Here is a 24,837-nt window from a genome sequence, read left to right as displayed (position 1 = left end):
TGACAATACACCAGTTTTTCTCCCTGCAATATTTGGGAGAAAGTTCATGGATTGTAATGGGTTGTCTGTTCTTATCGATCTAGGGAAATATAGAACATTGGGTAATTGTTTCAGCTCCTCTCTGTTCTATATACAGGGAATAAACTGGAATTTTTGCTTGTTCTGACTTTTTTTGTATTTTGCTCTTTTTAACCACCTCGATACAGTGCACTTACACCCCCTTCCTGACCAGACCAATTTTCAGCTTTCAGCGCTCTCGCAGTCTGAATGACAATTACTCAGTCATGCAACACTGTACCCAAATGAAACTTGCGTCCTTTTTTCCACACAAATAGAGCTTTCTTTTAGTGGTATTTAATCACTAGTGGGTTTTTTATTTTTTGTGCTATAAATAAAATAAAACGTAAACTTTGTGAAAAAAAATGCCTTTTTCTTTGTTTCTGTCTTACATTTTTGCTAATTAGTAATTTTTCTTCATAAATTTTGGCCAAAATTTATACTGCTACCTATCTTTGGTAAAAATAACCCACATTAGTATATATTATTTGGTCTTTGTGAAAGTTATAGAGTCTACAAACTATGGTGCCAATCGCTGAAAATTGATCACATCTGATCAGGCCTTCAGTACATCAGCTGTATCTCATTTCTTGAGACACTAACAAGTCAGGAAAGTACAAATACCCCCCAAATGACCCCTTTTTACAAAGTAGACATTCCAAGGTATTAAGTAAGTAGCATGGTGAGTTTTTTTAAGTTGTCATTTTTTCCCACAATTCTTTGCAAAATCGTCATATTATCAGGTTATTTCTCACACACAGCATATGCATACAACAAATTACACCCCAAAATACATTCTGCTACTCTTTCCGAGTACGGCGATACCACATGTGTGAGACTTTTACACAGCCTGGCCACATACAGAGCACCAACATTGATGTAGTACCTTCAGACGTTCTACGAGCAAAAATGACGCATCTCATTTCTCAACCACCTATTACAGTTTTGAAGGCCCTGGAGTACCAGGACAGAGGAATTTCCCATAAAATGACCCCATTTTGGAAAGCAAACACCCTAACGTATAATCTGTGAGGCATAATAAGTCTTTTGAACGGTTCATTTTTTTCCAGAAGTTTTTGGAATATGTGGAAAAAAATTAAAACACTTTTATTTTTTTTTTTACACAAAATTGTCAATTTATAAGATATTTCACAGCATGTATATAGCAAAAATTACACCCCAAAACACATTCTGCTACTCCTCCCGAGTATGGTGATACCACATGTGTAGGACTTTTACACAGCCTGGCCACATAGAGAGGCCGAACATTGAAGTAGTACCTTCAGGCGTTCTAGGAGCATAAATGACACATCTCATTTCATTCCTACCCATCACACTTTTGAAGGTCCTGGACCACCAGGACAGTGAAATTACCCACAAAATGACCCCATTTTGGAAAGCAAACACCCCAACGTATATTCTATGAGACATGGGCTGCAAATAGGTACTCTGATGGGCTGGAGATAGGTACTCTGATGGCCTGGTGACAGGTACTCGGGGACTCTGATGGCCTGGTGACAGGTACTCGGGGACTCTGATGGCCTGGTGACAGGTACTCGGGGACTCTGATGGCCTGGTGACAGGTACTCGGGGACTCTTGTGGCCTGGTGACAGGTACTCGGGGACTCTGATGGCCTGGTGACAGGTACTCGGGGACTCTGATGGCCTGGTGACAGGTACTCGGGGACTCTGATGGCCTGGTGACAGGTACTCGGGGACTCTGATGGCCTGGTGACAGGTACTCGGGGACTCTTGTGGCCTGGTGACAGGTACTCGGGGACTCTGGTGACAGGTACTCGGGGACTCTGATGGCCTGGTGACAGGTACTCAGGGACTCTGATGGCCTGGTGACAGGTACTCTGATGGCTTGGTGACTGGTATTTGGGTACTCTGAAGAGCAGTGACAGGTACTCATATGTATTGTGACAGGTACTCAGATGAACTGTGACAGGTACTCAGATGAACTGTGACAGGTACTCAGATTTACTGGGACAGGTACTCGGATGAACTGGGACAGGTACTCGGATGAACTGGGATGGGTACTCGGATGAACTGGGATGGGTACTCAGATGAACTGGGACGGGTACTCAGATGGGCTGTGACAGCTACTCGGGTACTCGGATGAACCGTGACAGGTACTCGGGTACGTTGATGGGCTGTGACAGGTACTCGGGTACTCTGATGGACCGTGACAGGTACTCGGTACCCTGATGGACCGTGACAGGTACTTGGGTACCCCGATGGGCCGTGACAGGTACTTGGGTACCCCGATGGGCCGTGACAGGTACTCGGGTACCCCGATGGGCCGTGACAGGTACTCGGGTACCCCGATGGGCCGGGACAGGTACTCGGGTACCCCGATGGGCCGGGACAGGTACTCGGGTACCCCGATGGGCCGGGACAGGTACTCGGGTACCCCGATGGGCCGGGACAGGTACTTGGGTACCCCGATGGCCTGGGACAGGTGCTCGGGTACCCCAATTGGCCCGGGACAGGTACTCGGGTACCCCAATGGGCCCGGGACAGGTACTCGGGTACCCTGATGGGCTGTGACAGGTACTCGGGTACTCTGATGGGCTGTGACAGGTACTTGGGTACCCCGATGGGCCGTGACAGGTACTCGGGTACCCCGATGGGCCGTGACAGGTACTCGGGTACCCCGATGGGCCGGGACAGGTACTCGGGTACCCCGATGGGCCCGGGACAGGTACTCGGGTACCCCGATGGGCCCGGGACAGGTACTCGGGTACCCCAATGGGCCCGGGACAGGTACTCGGGTACTCTGATGGGCTGTGACAGGTACTCGGGTACTCTGATGGGCTGTGACAGGTACTCGGGTACTCTGATGGGCTGTGACAGGTACTCGGGTACTCTGATGGACTGTGACAGGTACTCGGGTACTCTGATGGGCTGTGACAGGTACTCGGGTACTCTGATGGGCTGTGACAGGTACTCTGATGGACTGTGATTGACAGGTACTATGAGGGGTGGTGACAGGTCCTCTTTATTGGGGTGGGGGGGCAATCAGTGTGCTTGATGTGTACTGTAGGCGATAACGAGATGTTACCGCAATCTCCGATCGTGTGTGAGGAGGAGAACCCGGTAACATCTCGTTACTGCGGTTTGTTTACATTTTAGTGATCGGCTGTGAAAGGATCACAGCCGATCACGTGGGTAAACAGCCGGCCAATGGCTGTTTACCAGCGTCGGTGACGAGCAGTGTTCCCGGGGAACACGCCGCCACCGACGTGCACGCGCAGATGCTCACGATCGCGCGCATGCGTCGTGCACAGTCGGGGTGTGACCATCTGTAATCGCCCGTGACTTCATCACGGCCGATCATGTGGTAAACAGCCATAACCAATGACTGTTCACCCCCTTCGGTGGCGAGCGGCGTCTCCGTGACACACCGCCACCGAAGAAATAGGGATGCGCGCGCACGATCGCGTGCACTCCCTGTTTAAACGGGAGGCCGTCATATGACGGCCTCCCGCCACAATAGCTGCGCCGCCTGGCTGTCATTTGACAGCCGGCGGTCAGCAACCAGTTAAGCAATAAATTGTACTGTAGTTAACTCTTTAGGGTGTGTGTGTGTGTGTGTGTGTGTGTGTGTGTATATATATATATATATATATATATATATATATATATATATATATATAATCAACAAATTTCAATAAACAATAAATGCTGAAATGCTTTTGTATGTTAAAATCTATGCTGTGGTCCTCTGCAAATTTGCATTCTACTTCCCTGGTGGGATGAAACTAAGAATTTCAGCATGAAACCTCTATTACATGGATGACGGAGAACTAAAAGAAAGCAGCAGATTCAATTAGTCCGTTTTGAGCTAATTTTTGGAACAAAACATTGAAATCAAAGGAAGGTTCATTTCAAAGTTCTTATCGTTTCTGTCTGTATTTTCAGATCCGAATCGACTGCAATAACGAGAGAAGTGTACACACTAAAAGCTTGCAGAACACGACTGTCGAGGGCACCCGACTTCGCACGGGCAAAGACCGCATTCAAAAGAAAGAGAAACCTGAGGCTGTGGATGGCCAGCAAATGGTGGTCAATGGTGTACCATAACTTTTACATGTCTACCGTCAACCCTATACAATCTAAACAAAGTCTAAAAAAGATGCATCATATTTCACATTCTAGAAGCCTGGTAGGCCAGAGACAAATAGGCAAGAAGACACGGAGCATGACAGAAGCGTTCCTGTTAGCCTTATTTTGTTAGTATTGGCAAAGTCAGGCATTGGAAACGTATTTGCATTAATTATCAAAACCTCCGAGGCTTTCAATACATATTGCACTTGACTTTAAGAAAAAAAATATTTTTTGTTTAAAAGAGAAAATAAATGAAAAAATACTAAACTGTGTGTTGGTATAATTGTGTTCAGTTGCACTATTTTTCAGGCAGCTGATTAGTAAGAAACAAAAATGACAGCTATAATTCAAATTTCAGTGTGAGTAGACAGTTCATAAGCTGGGCTTGTTTTTCCAATTATGCAGTATGCCTTAAAGTAAGGCTTTCTTAAAAGAAATATATATATGTGCTGTTGCTGACCTGAAAAATCTGAGTTGCCTGGCTGTTTCAGTACTTTCTAAATCCCAGATGAGTATGCAGATCAGGAAAGTCAGAGGAAAGGTGTCTGTCTGACTTGTTCTGTGTTAGTGACCCAACGTATTGAATCAAAGGGGGTAAGCATGATAGTCGGGTAACTAGCATTTTCAGAATAAGCCTCCAAAGGCAACTTCCATTGTTCCCTTTGGAAAGGTTTACTTTAAGTCATTCCATCATTTCTAATTCTTTCAGCAGTATCTTAGTGGGACCTAATAAATGTGCAGCATAATGTAATTTTTCACATAGCAAAAAAATAAATAAAAAAAATTGTATGATCTGTGCCTTTTTTCTAACTTGGCAGGTATGATTATTGTGTGGATGAATCAGGGGAAACAAACATATTAGCTGTAAAATATATGTAGCAATCCTTAAGACTCGGTAGAGCATTATAGAAGAGTGCATGCATTCCATAATATTTTATCAGCCTTGGCGACGGAAATGGAAAAGTAGAAATTTTTGGTTTTGCACTGAGTTAGCAATTAATAGACATACCAGGGACACAATGTCTTTGTAGAAATAATAGGTATTGTTTTCTTATCATGTTGTGAGAGATTTACAATCATCTGTTGGGAATCTTTTTAATATGAGAGCTGAATGAGTAAACTGGTCAGTTTATTTGAATGTTGAAATTTTTTTGTTCAGGTGTCCTTTTGTTAAATTGCAGATCTGCATTTTTACTTAATGCTCCCAGGACAGACTTTTATAAAATAGTGAATTATGACATTTACCAAACGTTCACTGCCAATGAATATATGTGGTGCTTATGTTTTAATGACAGTAATTCACCCCCAGTGAATATTTGATAAAAATCCCATTCACTTCTTTGTAAATGGACCCCTGCTTGTGTTTGCAGTGTTGAAAGGCCTGAAGACAACTAATCACCAGTAGGCATTTGTAATCATTCTAAATAAAATTTTTGAGTTGTTATAACTGTGCAGTCTGTCAGGGATGGCAGAGTGTATAAATTAATAACAGAATGCATAGGGATCCTCAAGGGGTAAGGCTGCACTTTACTACAGTGCAGCAGTGAATATTCAGATTATTACAAATGCAGTGTGGCTATTTATTTATCTTGGCACCTATTCCCATCTATTATGAACTTAAAAAATAGTATATTGGATTCATGGAAATTTAATACCAAATCTGTAACTCTTTCGTTCTGTGCAAGTAATAGCAGACCACTGTAAGGTGCAGGGAGGAGTGGAGAAAATGAAAATACATGGGAGATTTACATACATTCTGGAAATGTCCTTCAAGTACCAACACCCCCACCCCATATGTTGTGTTTCTTTTTGCCATTATCAAGGGTCATGAGACAGGCTTCTCTACCCCATCAAATACCTACCCTTTTCCCGCCCCTTCCAACATTAAGGTACCTGCCAGGAAGGGGCCAAGCAGACTAGGAACAGTCCATGGCAGCAGTGAAGGGAAGAACTGCTGCTAGCATGGAGAGATTATATTAATTTCAGGATCCAGATCAAATTCCAAACCCTCATATAATGTATAATTTGTATGATTAATTTAACATGGTACTGTAAAGCCCCATACGCACAATTTTTCCTTAAGATTTACCAAAACCATATAATATGAGGTCAAACCTTAGGAGTTCCAATGTGTATGCAATCAGGCAGGCCCTTCTACTACATGGATTTGGTAGATCTGAAGGAAAAACGCAGCAGAAATTCTGATCGTGTGTATGGGGCTTAAGGAGGATAGTCATGCGAGTATAGCATATTTGCTTTTCCTGTTTTATATGAAACTTCCAGCTTAGAATGGTGCAACAGCTCCTGAAACTTATCTCTGCTACCACTTCTATAAAGGGATGTCCTATCTCTATGGAGATGTACCTGATCTACAGAATCGTTTCTGGAGAATACTAGAGTCCCCACCTTTAGTATTGTCCATGGACCAGTTCTCATTTGTTACCTATTGCTCTTGAATTTCCAATGCATACAAGTGAATATATTAAATGACAACATGCTGCACACAGTATAACATATAAATTGTCTTAAAAGTATTGCCAAACACTAATGTTGGTTTCTAGTTATTTATTTTGGGAATGTATAGTATTTGGGGGGGAAACAAAAGCAAAAATAAATGAATTGGTACCTTGCACACATCTGTATGCTGTTTGGTTCAAAATACTGTAGATACTAAACAAAAGGTAAACTAACATTGTTGTGCCCATAAGGGCATTATCTTCTGTACATACTAGCTAAAACAGATTGGACTTTTATGTTGACATTTGTTTGGTTATAGTGCAATATATTTTGTATGCAAGCAGTTTCAATAAAGTTTGATCTTCCTCTGCTACCTGAATTGGGTTAAATATATACATGTTAAGAATTGGAACATTTGTGTTTCCTCTTAAAGTGCACCTGTTCCTAACAGACTTCTTACGACCACACACACAGGTTGGTCATCTAGTGCTCATGTAAAACTCTCTAACCCACCTCTTGTCATTGCATACCCACACTCTAGTCTCACTGTTGCTTTCCATGGATTCCCCACCTTCTACTACCTCCCAGAGACATGAGTGCCAGTCTCGTTCCCTTCTGCTGGATTCCTTTTGTGGAGTCTTCTTCCATCCACTTCTACAACTTTCACATTTAAGCCTTTTCACAGATGGTCTTGCATGTGCCCTAGTTACATGGCTAAGAGACGTAGAAACATTGTATTATTGCATCTACTCTACAGTGATATAAAAAGTCTACACACCCATGTTAAATTGTCAGGTTTCTGTGATGTAAAAAAAAAAATGAGACAAAGATAAATCATTTCGGCACTTTTTCCACCTTTTTAATGTGACCTGTAAACTGTACAGTTGAACAACAAGCTGAAATCTTTTTTGGGAAGGGGGGGGGGGGTTAAAAAAAAAAAAAGTGATTGCACCCTCTTATAACTAGGGATGTATCTATGTTTAGAATTAAGCAATCACATTCAAACTTATGTTAAATAGAAGTCAGTACACACCTGCCATAATTTAAAGTGCCTCTGGTTAACCCCAAATAAAGTTCAGCTGTTCTAGTAGTTCTTTCCTGACATTATCTTAGTCGCATCCTACAGCAAAAGCCATGGGCCGCAGAGAGCTTCCAATGCATCAGAGGGATCTCTGTTAAAAGTTATCAGTCAGGAGAAGGTGCAAAAGAATTTCCAAGCAATTAGATATACCATGGAACACAGTGAAGACAGTCATCATCAAGTGGAGAAAATATGGCACAACAGTGACATTACCAAGAACTGGACGTCCCTCCAAAATTGATGAAAAGATGAGAATAAAACTGGTCAGGGAAGCTGCCAGGAGGCTTGCAGCAACATTAAAGGAGCTGCAGGAATATCTGACAAGTACTGGCTGTGTGGTACATGTGACGCCAATCGCCAGTATTCTTCATATGCCTGTGCTATTGGGTAGAGTGGCAAGACAGAAGCCTTGTCTTACGAAGAAACACATCCAAGCCCCGCTAAATTTAGCAAAAACACATTTAAAGGCTCCCAAAAGCATATGGGGAAAATGTTGTGGTCTGATGAAACCAAGGCTGAACTTTTTGGCCATAATTCCAAAAGATATGTTTGTTGCAAGAACACTACAAATCACCAAAAAAAACACCATACCCACAGTGAAGCATGGTGGTGGCAGCATCATGCTTTGGGGCTGGTTTTCTTCAGCTGGAGCAGGGGCCTTTTTCAAGGTAGAGGGAATTGTGAACAGTTTCAAATACTAGTCAATATTGGCACAAATCCTTCAGGCTTCTGCTAAAGAGCTGAACATGAATAGGAACTTCATCTTTCAGCATGACAACGACCCAAAGCATACATCCAAATTGACAAAGGAATGGCTTCACCAGAAGAAGATTAACGTTTTTGGAATGGCCCAGACTTGAATTTGATTAAAAATCTGTGGTGTGATTTGAAGAGGGCTGTGCACAGGGGATGCCTTCACAATCTGACAGATTTGGAGTGTTTCTGCAAAGAGTGGGAAAATATTGCCAAGTCAAGATGTGCCATGCTGAGAGACTTGACCCCAAAAAGACTGAGTGCTGTAATAAAAACAAAAGGTTCTTCAACAAAGTATTTGTTTAAGGGTGTGCACAATTATGCAACAATAATATTATTTTCATTTTTTATTTTTACTTCCCTCCACCTAAAAGATTTCAGTTTCTTGAGTTGTACAGTTTATAGGTCACATTAAAGGTGGAAAAAGTTCTGAAATGATTTATCTTTATTTATATTTGTCTCATTATTATTATTTTTTATTTTATATATATATATATATATATATATATATATATATATATATATATATATATATCACAGAAACCGGACATTTTAACAGGGGTGTGTAGACGTGTTCTATCCACTGCACTTGTCTTTAGTATTTTTAAGACTACAGAAATGTCCATGCTAGACTGATGCAGCATTTAACACTGGACTACATGTATCTATTTACCATTACCTCAATGTGAATTTTTATTATACCTTGATTCATATTAAACGCTTACAGTGTACACTCTGTGGCGCCTGTTTTCTCTCTTCTTTTCGAATATTTGGAGATGGCTTTCACTACCCTTACAAGGCTGGCCCTGACATAGTGGACTGTGTTTTACCTGTATACAGAGCTACAAGCTCAAAGGACTATCTTGATGGACTTTTGTTATATGTAGATACTAATCTGGCTGCGCCACTACCCATTTTTTTTGTTTTCCAGAGATTGAACACTATCAAAAAAGGATATTTCCCCCCAAATATAATATAATATAAAAATATAAGATGCAGGGGGGCCTGTAAGGTTTCTTTTTGTGCCCTACCTCTGCCTCTTTGGATTCAGGACACCAACTGAGCAACATCTGATTTTCATTCTTGTAAACACACAAATGGAGATTTACTCACTGATCCTGAGTTACAGCAGCCTACAGGTACTTGCACCAAGGCATTCTACATTCACACAGTCCTACTTCTACCTTCCATCTGACTTCAGTTTTGACTTTTCCCTTGAGAAAAACACTGCACCAAATGAGAGAGCATCTGCTAAATAAGAATCCTTGCCCTCTGAGGTATCTGACCAGTATGATACAACTGCTATGGAAATCTCTCAAAAACCTTAGGAGGCCATTTCTACAGGCCATTTCTACACTGATTAAAGCTGTACGCTCTTGGTAAGGTTGGAGCAGCTGGGGTCTGCTTGCCTCCAGGTGTCTAATATGGGGTCCTTAAAATTCCCTATACCAGCTAAGACCTTTCTGTTTCATGTGCTGGTTGAGCCTGTCCTCAATGGTGATTGGCTGCACGCACAGAAGATTTGCTTTTCCCCTAAAGGGTTCACTCAACAATAACCAACGGAGCAAGGTTTCCTTTGAAAATGTAATTCCTGTGGTAGATCTGGCCATTTCTTACCTTTTTAACAAGACTCCTGTGGAGGATAACTCCATGTTTTGAAGATCCAGTAGTTAAGAGATTGGAGGCCCTCCTTAAGGCCATCTTTATCCTCACAGGCCCTGCCATGCTGACTTTAGATGTATGGCCATTGCTGTCTGGATTAAGTGTATGGCTCGGAATCACAGCTCCACCCTTGAGGATCCCCCTGCCCATAGACAGCTGGAACTTTTGCCTTCTGCTGCTGTGTGAATGGTTTGGCAGACACACTTCACCAAATATCTAGGATGGGTATTTTCTTGGTAAACGTGCAGGTAACTCTTGCCTAAATACTGGTCTGCTGAACTTTGTCTTCAAAAGGTATTTACCTTTTTATATATGCAAGGTTTTTTTTTGGAGAGAATGGCTGTTTTTGGTCCTTCCTTGAATAAGTACATCAAGGGGGTAAGAATACTCTCCTTACCTAGAAGAAAAAGGATGTCACCTCTGCCTGTAGATCAACTACCTACTGAGGTTTGAAAGGGTTCTTTTTATCCCTCCCACTTTTCAAATGTCAAGTCTAGGACCTGAACATGCTTTTGAAAGAAGACATATTCTTCAGTAATGGCTCGAATTGGAGTCTCATGCACAGTGATGGGGGCACTCCCACTTAAAGTGGAGGGGGCATCTCCCTGCCTTCTGGTTTCAGAACATCTCAGATGCTTGGGTCCAGAGTTTTGTTTCTGGGGACTACAAACTGGAGTTTCACATTCTACCTCCTTCACGCTGCATGCACCCCAACTTGTCCACCTTCTACTTTTAGGACAGGCAGATCTGCTTTCAGCTGTCAATTAGCTTTTGAGTCAAGGGACATTACCACCAGGAGAATGCTTTTATGGATTCTACTCATCTCTTTACTCTTCCAAAACCAAATTGAGGCGTTTGGTCCCTTCTGGACCTGAAAACTCTAAACGTGTTCCTACAGGTTAAGAAATTTGCATGGAAAATGCCAAGTCAGTCATCGTTTCCCTTCTTCCGGAGATTTTTTGCTATCTATACAAATATTTGGCCAGTACTTCAGTCTCTGTTCTCATGCCAGGGTCCAGGAGAAGACCTTGTTTTGCATGCATAAAGGTCTAGGGTGTAATTGTACTCCTTTTGAGGTATGCCATATGCTCAGTTTTTCTCCAGACCAGTGCAAATTAACACTCTGGATGCATTGTACAAGCACTCCCTGGCATGTTGTCCATTGAGAGCACAGTACACATGCACTGGTGATGTCACTGGCTGCTGCTAAATTAAGTAACTTGCACGTTTAGGAGATCTTTACTTTACCTACAGGTAAGCTTTATTATAGGCAAAGTAAACAAGAGGGGCTTTATTACCACTTTAAAAAGGCCTGTGCTGTACTTCGGAAAACAGGTTTTAATAGTCAAAAATCCTAAGGTTCATATGGCTGATTTGGCTACTGGGCATGGTAATGAAATGTGTGCCACTGACAGATGGCGATTCCAACATTAACCACTTTAGCCCCGAAGGATTTGGCTGCTCAACGACCAGAGCACGTTTTACAATTTGGCACTGCACTGATTTAACTGGTAATTGTGAGGTCACGCAATGCTGTACCCAAAAGAAATTTGTGTCTTTTTTTTTTTTACCCTCCTAATTTCCAAAATGGGGTCATGGGGGGGGGGTCATTTTGGGGGGGGGGGTTGTGCTATCTGGACATTTCAGGGCCCCCGTAACTGTGATAGGTAGTGAGGAGTAAAATCACAATTTCTCTTTCGTTCATTGACGGACACAGCTCCTTTAATTCTTGACCTTAGGGTTATCACGCCACCTTCAGGAGAGGAATAGGCAGAACATGTAACACATTTAAAAACAGCAACACTGCACAGCACCGCCCAGGGGGCGGTCCCTCTGGCTATAACCCCTCACCCTGCTTCCTGCAGCTCAGTTTTGTTCTGCCTAGTGTAGGAGAAGGACCTGGCTCCGTGAGGGTACCATTGGTCCTGGGATTTTTTCATTTTTTTTTTTCTACAATTTTTGATCCTGTGATCTACAAGTAACAGCCGGCTGGGTGACATGCTGGATAATATAGATCCTTGTAGTCTCCCCAGCCTGGCCGTCGAGCGTGAGCAGACCTTAGCTACACGCTGGGTCAGCCATGACATGCCCCTTCTGCTCCCAGGGCGGCCAGCAAGCTATATGCTTCAGGGCACACATATGACCACACATATGACCAGGCTACTGCTGTCCACGTCACAGTGTGACATGGCTAACAGCCACCCCATACTGCTCGGGTGATGGGTCTGTGGAGGAATGCGTCCAGCAATCCCGATAGGAAGGGTAAGTACGGCTCTCCCTGCTTCGGCAGGATAGAGCAGCTGGGCATTCCCTGGGAGATCGACTAGGGGGTCTCTCACTCTCCCTTTCCCCTCTCCCTTTCCTTCCTCCCCCTCCTGGGGCCGCTATGTGACTGGGCATGAAGTGCGGTGTATGTACCTAGGCCGGGGGGGGCTCCGGGCTTTGGCGGGGGGCTACGGTATCTGTTAGGGTAAATTTTTACTTTTCTGTCTCTTTTTTTTCTTTGCTGTGAGGTGCCTCAGTAAAAATTTACCTCAGGAGGGACCGCCGCGTCCATTTTCCTGTAGTCTACGCAGTGTATGGGCTGTCAGCCATGTTCTAGAAGGTTTGGCGGCCATTTAGGCCTCTAGTGCTGGGTCTGTGTACCGCAGAACAGCGTGGTTTTTATGCTGAGCGTTTTGTGACTGAAATAGAGCAGAGCGGCAGCACTCAGTCAGGGTGGTGAGTCCTGCGCAGGGGCCCTCAGTCTGTGAGCAGCTAGGAGGGTGAGATTTGTTTACCTTGCCTTAAGTCCCTAAGTTGTCGCAGGCAAATGAGGGTCAGCATGGCGTCAGAAGCTGGCGCTTCTTCCCCAGACGTCCCTGCTATTGCATCCGGCTCAGCTGCAAAAAAAACTTTTTGGAGCTTCGCTGGATGACATTATTAAAAATGTTACCGGTGGGAAAAGCGCGTTGCTCCCACAGTCCAGGAAGGGTAAGGAGCCACGCCGTTGGCAAGGGCCCTCTTTTTTTCACTCAAAAACTGCTTTTTTGTCCGCCCGGGTCGGCAGGTAAGCGTTCCCAGTCCGACAAGGTGCCTGCTGAAGGACAAAATCGTCCCTGGTTTCGCAAGCCAAATAAGTCTGCGAGCAAAAATGTTACCACATGAAGTTTGCCCCCGCCTGACTCTCGGGTGGGGATTACCTTCGGGAGTTTGCAGCTCGGTGAACCTCTCTACTGTCCAACCAATGGGTCTGCAAACTGGTATCATCAGGATACAAGATCGTTTCTTGTCCACCAAACTGATTTTTCCCTCCAACCTACCTCTATTTCTGACTCGTCGGGAAGCCCTGTTCAGGGCAGTACAGGACCTGCTACTGCGCAGGGTGATAGTACCTGTACCAACGCTAGAAAGATTTAGGGATTCTACTACAATCTGTTTGTAGTTCCCAAAAAGGAAGGGGTATGTCCAATCTTGGACTTGAAGGCCCCCAACAGCTTTGTGAAAGTGCAAAGGTTCAGGATGGAATCCGTTTGCTCCGTGGTCGCTGCACTCCATCAGGGGGACTTCCTGGCATCCTTGGATATTCAGGACGCATACTTACATGTACCCATATGTCTCAGGCATCGGAGATTTCCACGATTTGCAGTTGGGGAAGAGCACTACCAGTTTGTTTCCCTTTTGGCCTGGCGTCAGCACCCCGAGTCTTTACCAAAGTGTTAGCTCCAATTCTGCCACTGTTAAGGCAACGTGGGATTGCAAATGTGGGTTGCCTAGACAACCTCCTTCTGAGAGCAGCTTCCACCTCAGAATTAAGGGAGGATGTTGCGATCACCATGCAGACTCTCCGGGAGTTTGGTTGGGTGCTGAACCTAAAGAAGTCTGTGTTAGTGCCTACTCAACACCTGGAGTACCTGGGTTTACTGTTGGACTCCTCAGAAGTGAGTTTTTTTTCTCCCTTCAGACAAGCTGCAGACTCTTCAAGCTGAGGTGAAGTTATTGGTTAACCGCAGGTGGTCGTCACTGCGCTTCTGCATGCGAGTTCTGGGTCTCACGGTAGCCACTTTCGAGGCGGTACCGTACGCTCAATTTCACACTTGAGTCTTGCAGAAGGAGATTTTGTCAAAATGGAACAAATCTCCATTATCCCTGGATTGTCAAATTCAGGTGAGCCAGTTAGTCAGGGATTCCCTTCACTGGTGGCTGAGGTCCTCGGTCCTTGGGTCCGGGAGATTGTTCCTTCCTCTCCATTGGATGGTGATCACAACGGACGCCAGCCTGACTGGTTGGGGAGGAGTTTTGGGCGTACAGTCAGCCCAGGGCCTCTGGTCGTGGGAAGAATCCCAACTGCCGATCAATGTGCTCGAGCTTCGGGCGATCAGATGGTGCCTCTCCACATGGTACAGGAGGCTACAGGGGCGTCCGGTCAGGATCCAGTCGGACAACGCCACGGCAGTGGCATATGTCAACCATCAAGGAGGAACGAGGAGCTCAGCTACAGCACAGGAGGTTGCTCACATCCTCCAGTGGGCAGAGCGGCACATGCCGGCCCTGTCGGCCATATACATTCCGGGCGTAGAAAACTGGAAGGCAGACTACGTCGTTAGATGCTGGACCCAGGGGAATGGTTGTTGCATCCAGAGGTATTCCGGCTCTTTTTCCTAAGGTGGGGCACCAGATGTGGAACTCTTGGCCTCTTGGCTCAATCGGAAGATGCAGAGGTTTGTGTCTAGGACAAGAGACCCCTGGGCGGACGTGTCAGAAGCGATGGGGGCATTATCGGCTGATTTATGCCTTCCCCCCCCCCCCACTCAAACTTCTACCACGTCTACTGCGCAGAGTGGTGGCTGAGGGAATTCCGGTAATGCTGATTGCTCCAGATTGGCCTCGACATCCTTGGTACGCCTACCTAGTACAACTGGTGGTGGATATTCCTTGGCAGCTGCCGATGCGAGAAGACCTTCTATCACAAGGTCCGATACTTCATCCTGCTTTACCATTGCTGGTTTTAACTGCCTGGCTGTTGACAACCAGGTACTAAGGGATCAAGTTCTGTTAGACTCTAATTTCCACTATGCTGAGGGCACAGAAGTCATCTTCTCAAAAGATTTAGCATCATACATGGAAGGCTTACATCTCCATGTGTGAGGAGATGGGGTGGCGTCCGCGCACATACTCAGTTTCCAGGATCCTCCTGTTTTTGCAGCGAGGAGTGGATCCGAATCTTGCCTTAAGCACCATCAAGGGATAGATATCAGCCTTGCCTGTCTTTTTCCCAACATCCCTTGGCGACTCACTCATTGGTGAGTACTTTTGTGCAAGGGGTTTGACACGTTGTCCCTCTGGTTCGACCACCGCTAACCTCCGTGGGATCTGAATCTGGTGCTATCGGCCGTTTGAGAACATTAGGGAGATTCCTTGTTAATTCTTTCCCAGAAAGTAGTCTTTCTAGTGGCTATTACATCTGCCAGGAGGGTTTCTGAGTTGGCGGCCTTGTCATGCAAGTCTCCCTACCTGGTCATCCACAAGGTGCTACGTCTGCAGCTCTCTTTCCTTCCAAAGGTGGTTTTGGCATTCCATCTAAATGATTACATCGTGTTACCATTCTTATGTCCTAAGCCAACACACCCAAAAGAGGTTGCCTTACATTCCCTGGATGTGGTCGGGGCTCTATGGGTGTATCTGTCTGCTACTGCTCCCTTCCGGAAGTCAGACTCTGTTGCGATGGCCAGTCCAAAAAAAGGTCTGGCGGTCTTGTCGTCCATAATTTTTCGGTGGATCAGACAGATCGTGGTTCAGGCCTATGCCTTGAAGAGGCAGGTGCCCCTTTTTCCTGTGACAGCTCATTCCACCAGAGCAATTGAAACCTCCTGGGCTTTCCGACATCAACCATCTGTCTCCAAGGTGTGTAAGGTGGCGACTTGGTTGTCCGCTCACACTTTCACTAAATTCTACAAAGTTGACGTAAGTGCACCTTCGGATGCTTGCTTTGGCCGCAAGGTTTTTCAGGTGGCTGTGTGAGGTTACAATTTACACTTTATTTAAGTTAAAAGTTTGTTGTAAACGCATCATTTGATGCATAAGTTGGCCGCCGTTCTTTATGGCAGCCGTTTAAGATGGCAATTCCTCTTTTCAGGTGTTCCTTTTGTTGTGGGTGAAGTTATGTTTTGCTGTTTCCACCCCTTGTTTTTTGACACTGCTTAGGGACGTCCCTAAGGTCAAGGATTAAAGGAGCTGTGTCTGTCAATGAACAAAAGCGAAATAGGGATTTTTGTACTCGCCGTAAAATCCTTTTCTCTGAAGTTCATTGACGGACACAGAACCCATCCCGCCTATTTATGTTTGTACTGCTTTTTGACGAACTGAGCTGCAGGAAGCAGGGTGAGGGGTTATAGCTCACCACCCCCTGCATGGTGCTGTGCAGTTTTTTCATGTGTGTTACATGTTCTGCCTAGTCCTCTCCTGAAGGTGGTGTGATAACCCTAAGGTCAAGAATTAAAGGAGCTGTGTCCGTCAATGAACTTCAGAGAAAAGGATTTTAGGGTGAGTACATACAGTAAATCCCATTTTTACGCCTTTAGAAATCCTGAAGGCGGTGATTGGTTTTTGGGGTCCTGTACGTGGCTAGACTCCCAAAAAGTCCCACACGTGTGGTATGCCCGTACATAGGAGAAGCAGCAGAATGGATTTTGGGGTGTAATTCCACATATAACCATGCCATGTTTGAACAATATCTCATTTAATGACAACTTTGTGTAAGAAAATATTTTTTTAAATTTTCCCGCAACTTGTGGCAAAATATATTTAATGTTCCATGGACTCAACATGCCTCTCATCAAATAGCTTGGGCTGGCTACTTTACAAAATTGGGTCGTTTGCAAAAAAAATAATAAAGTGTAATTTTTACCAAAATTTGTGACAAAATATAAAATACTCCATGGACTCAACATGCCTATCAGCAAATAGTTTTGGGTGTCTACTTTCCAAATAGGGGTAATTTCGGGGGGGGGGGGGGGGGGGGGGGTTGGGTGTTTCTGTCCTGGCATTTCATGCACAACATTTAGAAGCTTATGTCACACATCACCCACTCTTCTAACCCCTTGAAGACGAAGCCCTTTCTGATACTTTCAAAGCCCCATCCCAAAAACCTTACTTAATTGAAGAACTGTGTGAAAAATTGGAAAATTATAAATAATAATATTCGTTATAACAAAGGAAAAAAAATAATTTTAAGTATATATTATATCTGACTTGTTTCAGAGGAAAGGTATTTGATACTACTATTATTTGGAAATTTTTTCACAAATCATAAAATGGGTGTATTCGTGAACATGTTTTTTTTTATTAGGAACTTATCGCAAGCAAGAGAAATCCACTTGCCCTTAACTAAAATGGCGGCTACGGGCCTGCGCAGGCATGGCACAGACACTGCACCCTATACAGTGGTGTGAAAAAGTGTTTGCCCCCTTCCTCATTTCCTGTTCCTTTGCATGTTTGTCACACTTAAGTGTTTCGGAACATCAAACCAATTTAAATAATAGTCAAGGACAACACAAGTAAACACAAAATGCAATTTGTAAATGAAGGTGTTTATTATTAAAGGTGAAAAAAAATCCAAACCATCATGGCCCTGTGTGAAAAAGTGATTGCCCCCTAAACCTAATAACTGGTTGGGCCACCCTTAGCAGCAACAACTGCAACCAAGCGTTTGCGATAATGTGCAATGAGGCTTTTACAGCGTCCTGGAGGAATTTTGGCCCACTCATCTTTGCAGAATTGTCCTAATTCAGTTACATTAGAGGGTTTTCCAGCATGAACGGCCTTTTTAAGGTCATACCACAACATCTCAATAGGATTCAGGTCAGGACTTTGGCTAGGCCACTCCAAAGTCTTCATTTTGTTTTTCTTCAGCCATTCGGTGGTGGACTTGCTGGTGTGTTTAGGATCATTGTCCTGCTGCAGAACCCAAGTTCGTTTCAGCTTGAGTACACGAACAGATGGTCGGACATTCTCCTTCAGGATCTCTTGGTAGACAGCAGAATTCATAGTTCCTTTTATCACGGCAAGTCTTCCAGGTCCTGAAGCAGCAAAACAGCCCCAGACCATCACACTACCACCACCATATTTTACTGTTGGTATAATGTTCTTTTTATGAAATGCAGTGTTCCTTCTACGCCAGATATACTTGGACACACACCTTCCAAAGAGTTACACTTTTGTCTCATCGGTCCACAGAATGTTGTCCCAAAAGTCTTGGGGATCATCAAGATGTGTTGTGGAGAAATTGAGACGAGCTTTGATGTTCTTTTTGCTCAGCAGTGGTTTTCTCCTTGGAACTCTGCCATGCAGGCCATTTTTGCCCAGTCTTTTCCTGATGGTGGAGGCATGAACGCTGACCTTAACTGAGGCAAGTGAGGCCTACAGTTCCTTGGAAGTTGTTGTGGGGTCTTTTGTGACCTCTTGGATGAGTCGTCGCTGCGCTCTTGGGGTAATTTTGGGCGGCCGGCCACTCCTGGGAAGGTTCACCACTGTTCCATGTCTTCGCCATTTGTGGATAATGGCTCTCACTGTGGTTCGCTGGATTCCCAAAGCTTTGGAAATGGATTTATAACCCTTTCCAGACTGATAGATCTCAATTACTTTCTTTCTCAATTGTTCCTGAATTTCTTTGGGTCTCGGCATGATGTGTAGCTTTTAAGGATCTTCTGGTGGACCTTACTGTGTCAAGCAGCTCCTATTTAAGTGATGCCTTGATTGTGAACTGGTGTGGCAATAATCAGGCCTGGGTGTGGCTAGAGAAATTGAACTCAGGTGTGGACAACCACAGTTATAGTATGTTTTAACAAGGGGGGCAATCACTTTTTCACACAGGGCCATGATGGTTTGGATTTTTTTTCACCTTTAATAATAAACACCTTCATTTACAAATTGCATTTTGTGTTTACTTGTGTTGTCCTTGACTATTGTTTAAATTGGTTTGATGTTCCGAAACACTTAAGTGTGACAAACATGCAAAGGAACAGGAAATGAGGAAGGGGGAAAACACTTTTTCACACCACTGTATAAGACGAGAGGTGTAACAATATGCCCGCTGCCAGATGACGTCTTGATGACAAAGCGCGTAGAGAGTGGCCATAGGACGCACTCTCTCTCTGTTAGAGCTGTGGAAACCAGCAGCAGCCGCAATAGTATTGCTTCTAACAGTACTGGCGAATGTGAGTATCTTTTTAAATCGAATAAATTGGAGTTTTAAACAATAATGCACTATGGATATTCCTCTTTTTTTATGGATTACTTGAATGAGATGACTGGCTTATGCTGAAAAATGATGAAGGTCCCAGACAGGCACCATATAGCGACACTGGCTCACACTGTGAAGGCACATTTACCCCTGCAGGGATCTGGTGAGTGCAAAACCACTACTTGCACGAAAAAATGCACCGGGGGGTTCTCAGCATATTAAGAAGCAGACATGGCATCTGCCACATTGTGCACAAGTCACTTTTTTCACATCTTTGGACTATAAATTTATTTACACATTTATATATTTATTTATGCATTTATTTGTTCACAGAGCTTATACATCTTGACCCCATATTTGGCACACATGCAGGGAACAGTCTGAAGACATTGGTAAAACTCCCTCTGGGCAAAGACTCCTCCATCCGACATCCGGCCATTTTTCCCCACGTCCACATAGAGGAACTCATACTGTGCCAACACCACCGCCATTAACACTATACTATTAAACCCCTTATAGTTATAATAGTAAGACCCCGAATGGGGTGGTGGCACAATGTGGACATGCTTCCCATCTATAGCCCTTCCACAGTTGGGAAAGTCCCAACGGTCGGAAAAATGGGAGGCCACAGTCTGCCATTCCTGTGTAGTTGAAGGGAACTGTGGAGTCAAAACAGAAAAAAAAAAAAAAGTACTTTTGCACATAACATTGCAAGCAGATTAAACAAAAACAAACTTGGCCGAAATCAGTATATCATTTTTTTAAGGAGTATTTCCAGACAAAAATCTAAGGTCCACTTATATCCCCCCATGGCCCATTGTAAAAATATTAGGTGGGGGGTTTGAGGTGACTTTGGGAGCCAAAAAAGGCTCCAGCATACTGCCTGAATTTAAGGAAGCACATAACATTTGTAAACATTTTAGGGGGTGTTTTGGGTAAGGCACTACTATACAAAAATACATTGTTAAGTGACTAGACTATAGGTGTATATTGGTCCAGGATAACATGCTGGGGAGGTTAGTGAAGACAAATATGCATGAAGGCCAAGGAGCGTTAAAAGCTTCCAGCATGCTAATCATGGTAATTAGGGAACGATGAAATAAATACAATACATTAGCAAACATTAAATACATATAATGTGATGTTAAAGGATAAAACTTACCCTAATATAGTCCTTCTGCAGGACTTGAATGATGGTAGAACAGGTCTCTGGAATAATGATCCCCAGAGCCTGGGGGGAGATGCCTGTAGAGAACTTGAGGTCCTGTAGACTTCTCCCAGTGGCTAAGTACCACAAGGTGGCAACTAGCCTCTGCTCCAGAGTGATGGCTTGCCACATGCAGGTGTCCTGCTTCATAATAAAAGTGGTGAGCTAAGCCAACAGAAGGTGAGAAACGGGGTCCATCATCCTGAGAAAATTCCTGAAATCATCAGGATTATTCTCCTGCATCTCACAAAGCAAAGGTATGTGCGAGAATTGGTCACGCTGGAGTAACCAATTCTTGGTCCATGAACTCCTCCACATCCTGTTTATGGACTGGAATTGGGTCAAAGTATAAACCCCAACACCAAGCCCCCACACAGCACGACCTCTATGACGAGTACATACCCGCAACATGGTTTCAAAGCGGTCGGCTGGTCAGAACAAACTTAACAGAACGCACTGAAGAACAGCAAGGCCTGTGAAGAGCGAGCTGAAAATCAGCAACGAGTGGACAAGAAAGCACTGAAAAACAGATATGAACTGACTGCACGCATTGAAAACCAGATACAAACCCACAAGCACAAACTGAACAGCAGTAAAACTATCTGAAAAAGCCAGAGTCTGAAAAGCGCAAATCGTCTCTAATCAAACTTTTACTAACACAAGATTAGCAGAAGGAGCCCAAAGGATGGCACAATGGCTATTGAACTTCCTTTTTCTAGTCCCGTCATACATGTTGCACGTCACCACGTTCTTGGTCGGTGTTGGTCAGACTTTGGTGTGATTGTGTGTACGCAAGACAGTTTCAGCGGAATTCCATCAGAACTCTGTTGGAAAAACCTTCAGAGTTTATTCCGCTGGGAAAACCGGTCATGTGTACAGGGCATAAGAGAAGCCTGGGGCTCAGTCTGGGAAGACACCCTTGGTGGAAGACCAAACAAAGTGCTTTTCATTACTCTAGCCTCAGACTTAGTCTGCAAAAACCTCAGATAAATCGTCTCAAGCATAATGGGGGGGATACTTTGCCTTCTAATGCCGCGTACACACGACCAGACTTTTCGAGGGACTAGGTCCGACAGACTTTCGGCGGAGTTCTGATGGAGTTCTGACAGAGTTCTGACGGACTTTCCGAATGAACGGACTTCACACACAATCACATCAAAGTCCGACGGATTCGAACGTGATGACGTACGACTGGACTAGAATAAGGAAGTTCATAGCCAGTAGCCAATAGCTACCCTTGTGTCGGTTTTTGTCCGTCGGACTAGCATACACAGGAGCGTATTTCTCGGTAGGAACCGGGTCCAAAATTTGAAACTTGTTCCATTTCTAAAGTCTGACGGATTTTTGCAAATCAAAAGTCCGCTGCAGCCCACACACGATCGAATGGTCTGCTGGAATCGTTCCGTCGGACATTTGATGTCGAAAACTCCGGTCGTGTGTACGCGGCATTAGAGATGAGTCTAGACCAGTTTTTGGCCCTCAGCACCTTCCGAGGGTCAGGTGTCTGCAGTTGAAATCTTGTTTCAGAGATCTCTGGCTTCCCATACTTTAGGTAAGACCTTTTTTCAAAGTGTCTACCGTGTGCAATCACCCTCCCCCCCTCCCCACCGTGTACTCACCTGTGACTCACTGAGATATAAATGTAGTTCTCTTGGATCTTTAAAAAATACCTTTTGAAGCTATCATAGATCTTCCCCTTTTCACTCACATTCACAAGGTTACATTTCATGTTGTCATTTCCTCTGCGAGCCAAGTGTCAGCGCTAGCAGCTTTATTCTGTACAGAACTTTCTGGTCTTTCACATGGTGGTGCTGAGGCCCAGAACTTAAGTCTGCCTGAGATATAGTTTGGGCCTTTCACCTTAAAGGATAAGTTCACCTTTCGTAACATGTTTTCAACAGACATATTTAGGGTGTAGTGGAAAAAAGAGGTGAAAGGCTCGTGTTCCAATGCTTGAATCAAGATGATACAATTTATTCATATACAAAATAGATGAATGCATACAAAAAAGTTTCTATGTATTCATAAAAACTGGGTTACAAAATGTACATTAAGAGTTAGAAGTTAGAAGTGTGCAAGCAAGGGCAAGTGCTCAAAGGTAGGCTGACATGTCACGCCTTCCGCCTCTTTTTTCCACTTGGCTTTCTTCGGAACACCCCTGTTCTGTTTAGGCAGCGGGACGATCATCCTCTAATTTCCATCTTTTGAAACTACTACCATTCTATACCCAAACCGCCTTCACGAGCGCAAGAGAAATTCTTTCTCTGTTCACATATTCAGGGTGTAACATGTTTTCGAACGGACCAGTACAGAGCTATACTGACAAGTCTGCAGGAGACCAGCATGGCACCTGCTATCTGCTGGTCACATGGGCAATGCTTTAGAGGCTCCAGAAACAAAAAATGATAAAAGCACAGTTTTTTACCTGTAAAAAAAGTGCATTTATTATTTTTTGTAAAGCTCCAGTTTCTTTTAACGAGATCTCCCTCCATTGACTGAAAGTAGTTAGAGCTGTGAGTTTATTTTGCAGCCACTGCTTCCTTTAGAAAGACTGACTTTTTGTCATTCCTAATGCCCCCCTTAACCACTTAAGCCCTGGACCAACGTATTTTTGGTAAAAAAAAGTTATAGCGTCTACAAAATAGGGGATAGTTTTATGGCATTTTTATTATTTTTTTTCTTTTATTAGTAATGGCGGCGATCTGCTATTTTTATCATGACTTATCATGACTGCAACATTATGGCGGACACATCAGACACCTTTGACACTATTTTGGGACCATTGTCATTTATACAGCGATCAGTGCTATAAAAATGCACTGATTACTGTGTAAATGACAATGGCAGGGAAGGGCTAAACACTAGGGAGCGATCATGGGGTTAAGTGTGTCCTAGGGAGTGATTCTAACTGTGGAGGGGATGGGCTACTACTCACATGACAGTCATCACTGCTCCCGATGAAAGGTAGCAGTAATCTCTGTCATGTTACTAGGCAGAAGGGGGAAATGCCTTGTTTACATCTCCCTGTTCTTCCGGTCCATTACACGATCTTAACCCCCCTGCGGAAATCGAGTCCGCGGGACCCACGGTCACGGTACACCCACACGTGCCCACAATGCTGCATCTTAAAGGGGACGTACCTGTACGCCCATTTGCCCAGCTGTGCCATTGTGCCGACGTATATCGTCGAGCGCGGGTGGGCATGTGGTTAACAGGGTTCCCCGGCTTTTTCAAATTTGCTGCAAACACTACATAATGTTCGTTGTTCGCCGAATGCCCGAGCAGCCAAAGTTCGGACTGAACTTATGCTTGGGCCGAACCGTTCGCCCACCCCTACCTCTGATGCCAGCTTTTGGGCATAAGGTCAGTCAAGGGAGCTCTTGTAGATGCAGGCATTTCCCATTGTGATGATAATGAGGCCTGGAACACTCAAATTCTGACTGATAAAGGAGATGTCATCCCTAGAATTTGCAACTCTGTGACATTCCATACAATTTAAAACATCCACACAGAAATGTATGTAAGAATACATTCAACCCAGCAGGCCTGTTGGATTCCATTAAAACAGGTAGGCTTTTTAACTAAACATTTTTCAGTGTCTGGAAACTTCAAAAGGCTTATATTCAGCCTCATTGACATAAAGCAGTGGCTTTATTGATTTGTGCACATTTGCAGTGTCCTTGCTCAGGATTTCTGCAGCAAATCCCTGTTGTGGGTGAGAGGGAGATGGGATTTTTTTTTCAGCCGATAATTTGTTTTCATTTTACAATAACCAGTGGTGCAATGGGTGTTTGCTATTTATATGTATGCATATTATTAAAGTAGACCTCTCAGCAACTTACTTTAGATAAATTACAGACATGTCACAATATACATTAACGATGTCTAGACTGAAATTATATTTTAGGTGTGATGCATGCAGCTGCAAGCATTTCCTTAGTCTTTTCTGGCCTCATTCACACAGCTGTGTACAGGGCAGCCATGCCCCACCACCCCCCCCCCACCCCCCCAAGCCTGACCACCAATATTTCTCACCCTCACACAGCTTTAGGCCTGCCCCCCAAGCCTGACCACCAGCATTCCCCAGGGCTTGCCCACAGGCCACCCCACTGAATCCACACACCAGCCACCTCACCTGTATGTACTCAGACACCCCCCCCCCCCCCATCCTGTACAGTATCTCACAAAAGTGAGTACACCCCTCACATTTCTGTAAATATTTTATTATATCTTTTCATGTGATAACACTGAAGAAATGACACTTTGCTACAATGTAAAGTAGTGAGT

The 24,837-nt window shown here is 44.2% G+C and overlaps 1 protein-coding gene across 3 annotated transcripts in view; it reads left to right on the top strand.

Moving 5' to 3' along the window:
• The window catches only part of FMR1 (fragile X messenger ribonucleoprotein 1), a 97,091-nt gene extending 90,085 nt beyond the window's left edge, over positions 1-7,006 (top strand). For all 3 annotated transcript variants that reach the window (XM_077487935.1, XM_077487859.1, XM_077487773.1), the window contains one exon: positions 3,985-7,006. In XM_077487935.1, the coding sequence (XP_077344061.1) occupies positions 3,985-4,146 (162 nt within the window). In that variant the 3' untranslated portion in view covers positions 4,147-7,006. The remainder of the gene's footprint in view (positions 1-3,984) is intronic.
• Positions 7,007-24,837: the final 17,831 nt, after the last annotated feature.

The sequence above is a fragment of the Lithobates pipiens genome, unplaced genomic scaffold (assembly GCF_037356315.1).
Source record: "Lithobates pipiens isolate NorthernLeopardFrog02 unplaced genomic scaffold, aLitPip1_a1.2 Scaffold_1, whole genome shotgun sequence".
NCBI classification, from domain to species: domain Eukaryota; kingdom Metazoa; phylum Chordata; class Amphibia; order Anura; family Ranidae; genus Lithobates; species Lithobates pipiens.
Note: the sequence above shows the minus strand (reverse complement) of the source record. Positions and strands in the feature narration are given on the sequence as shown.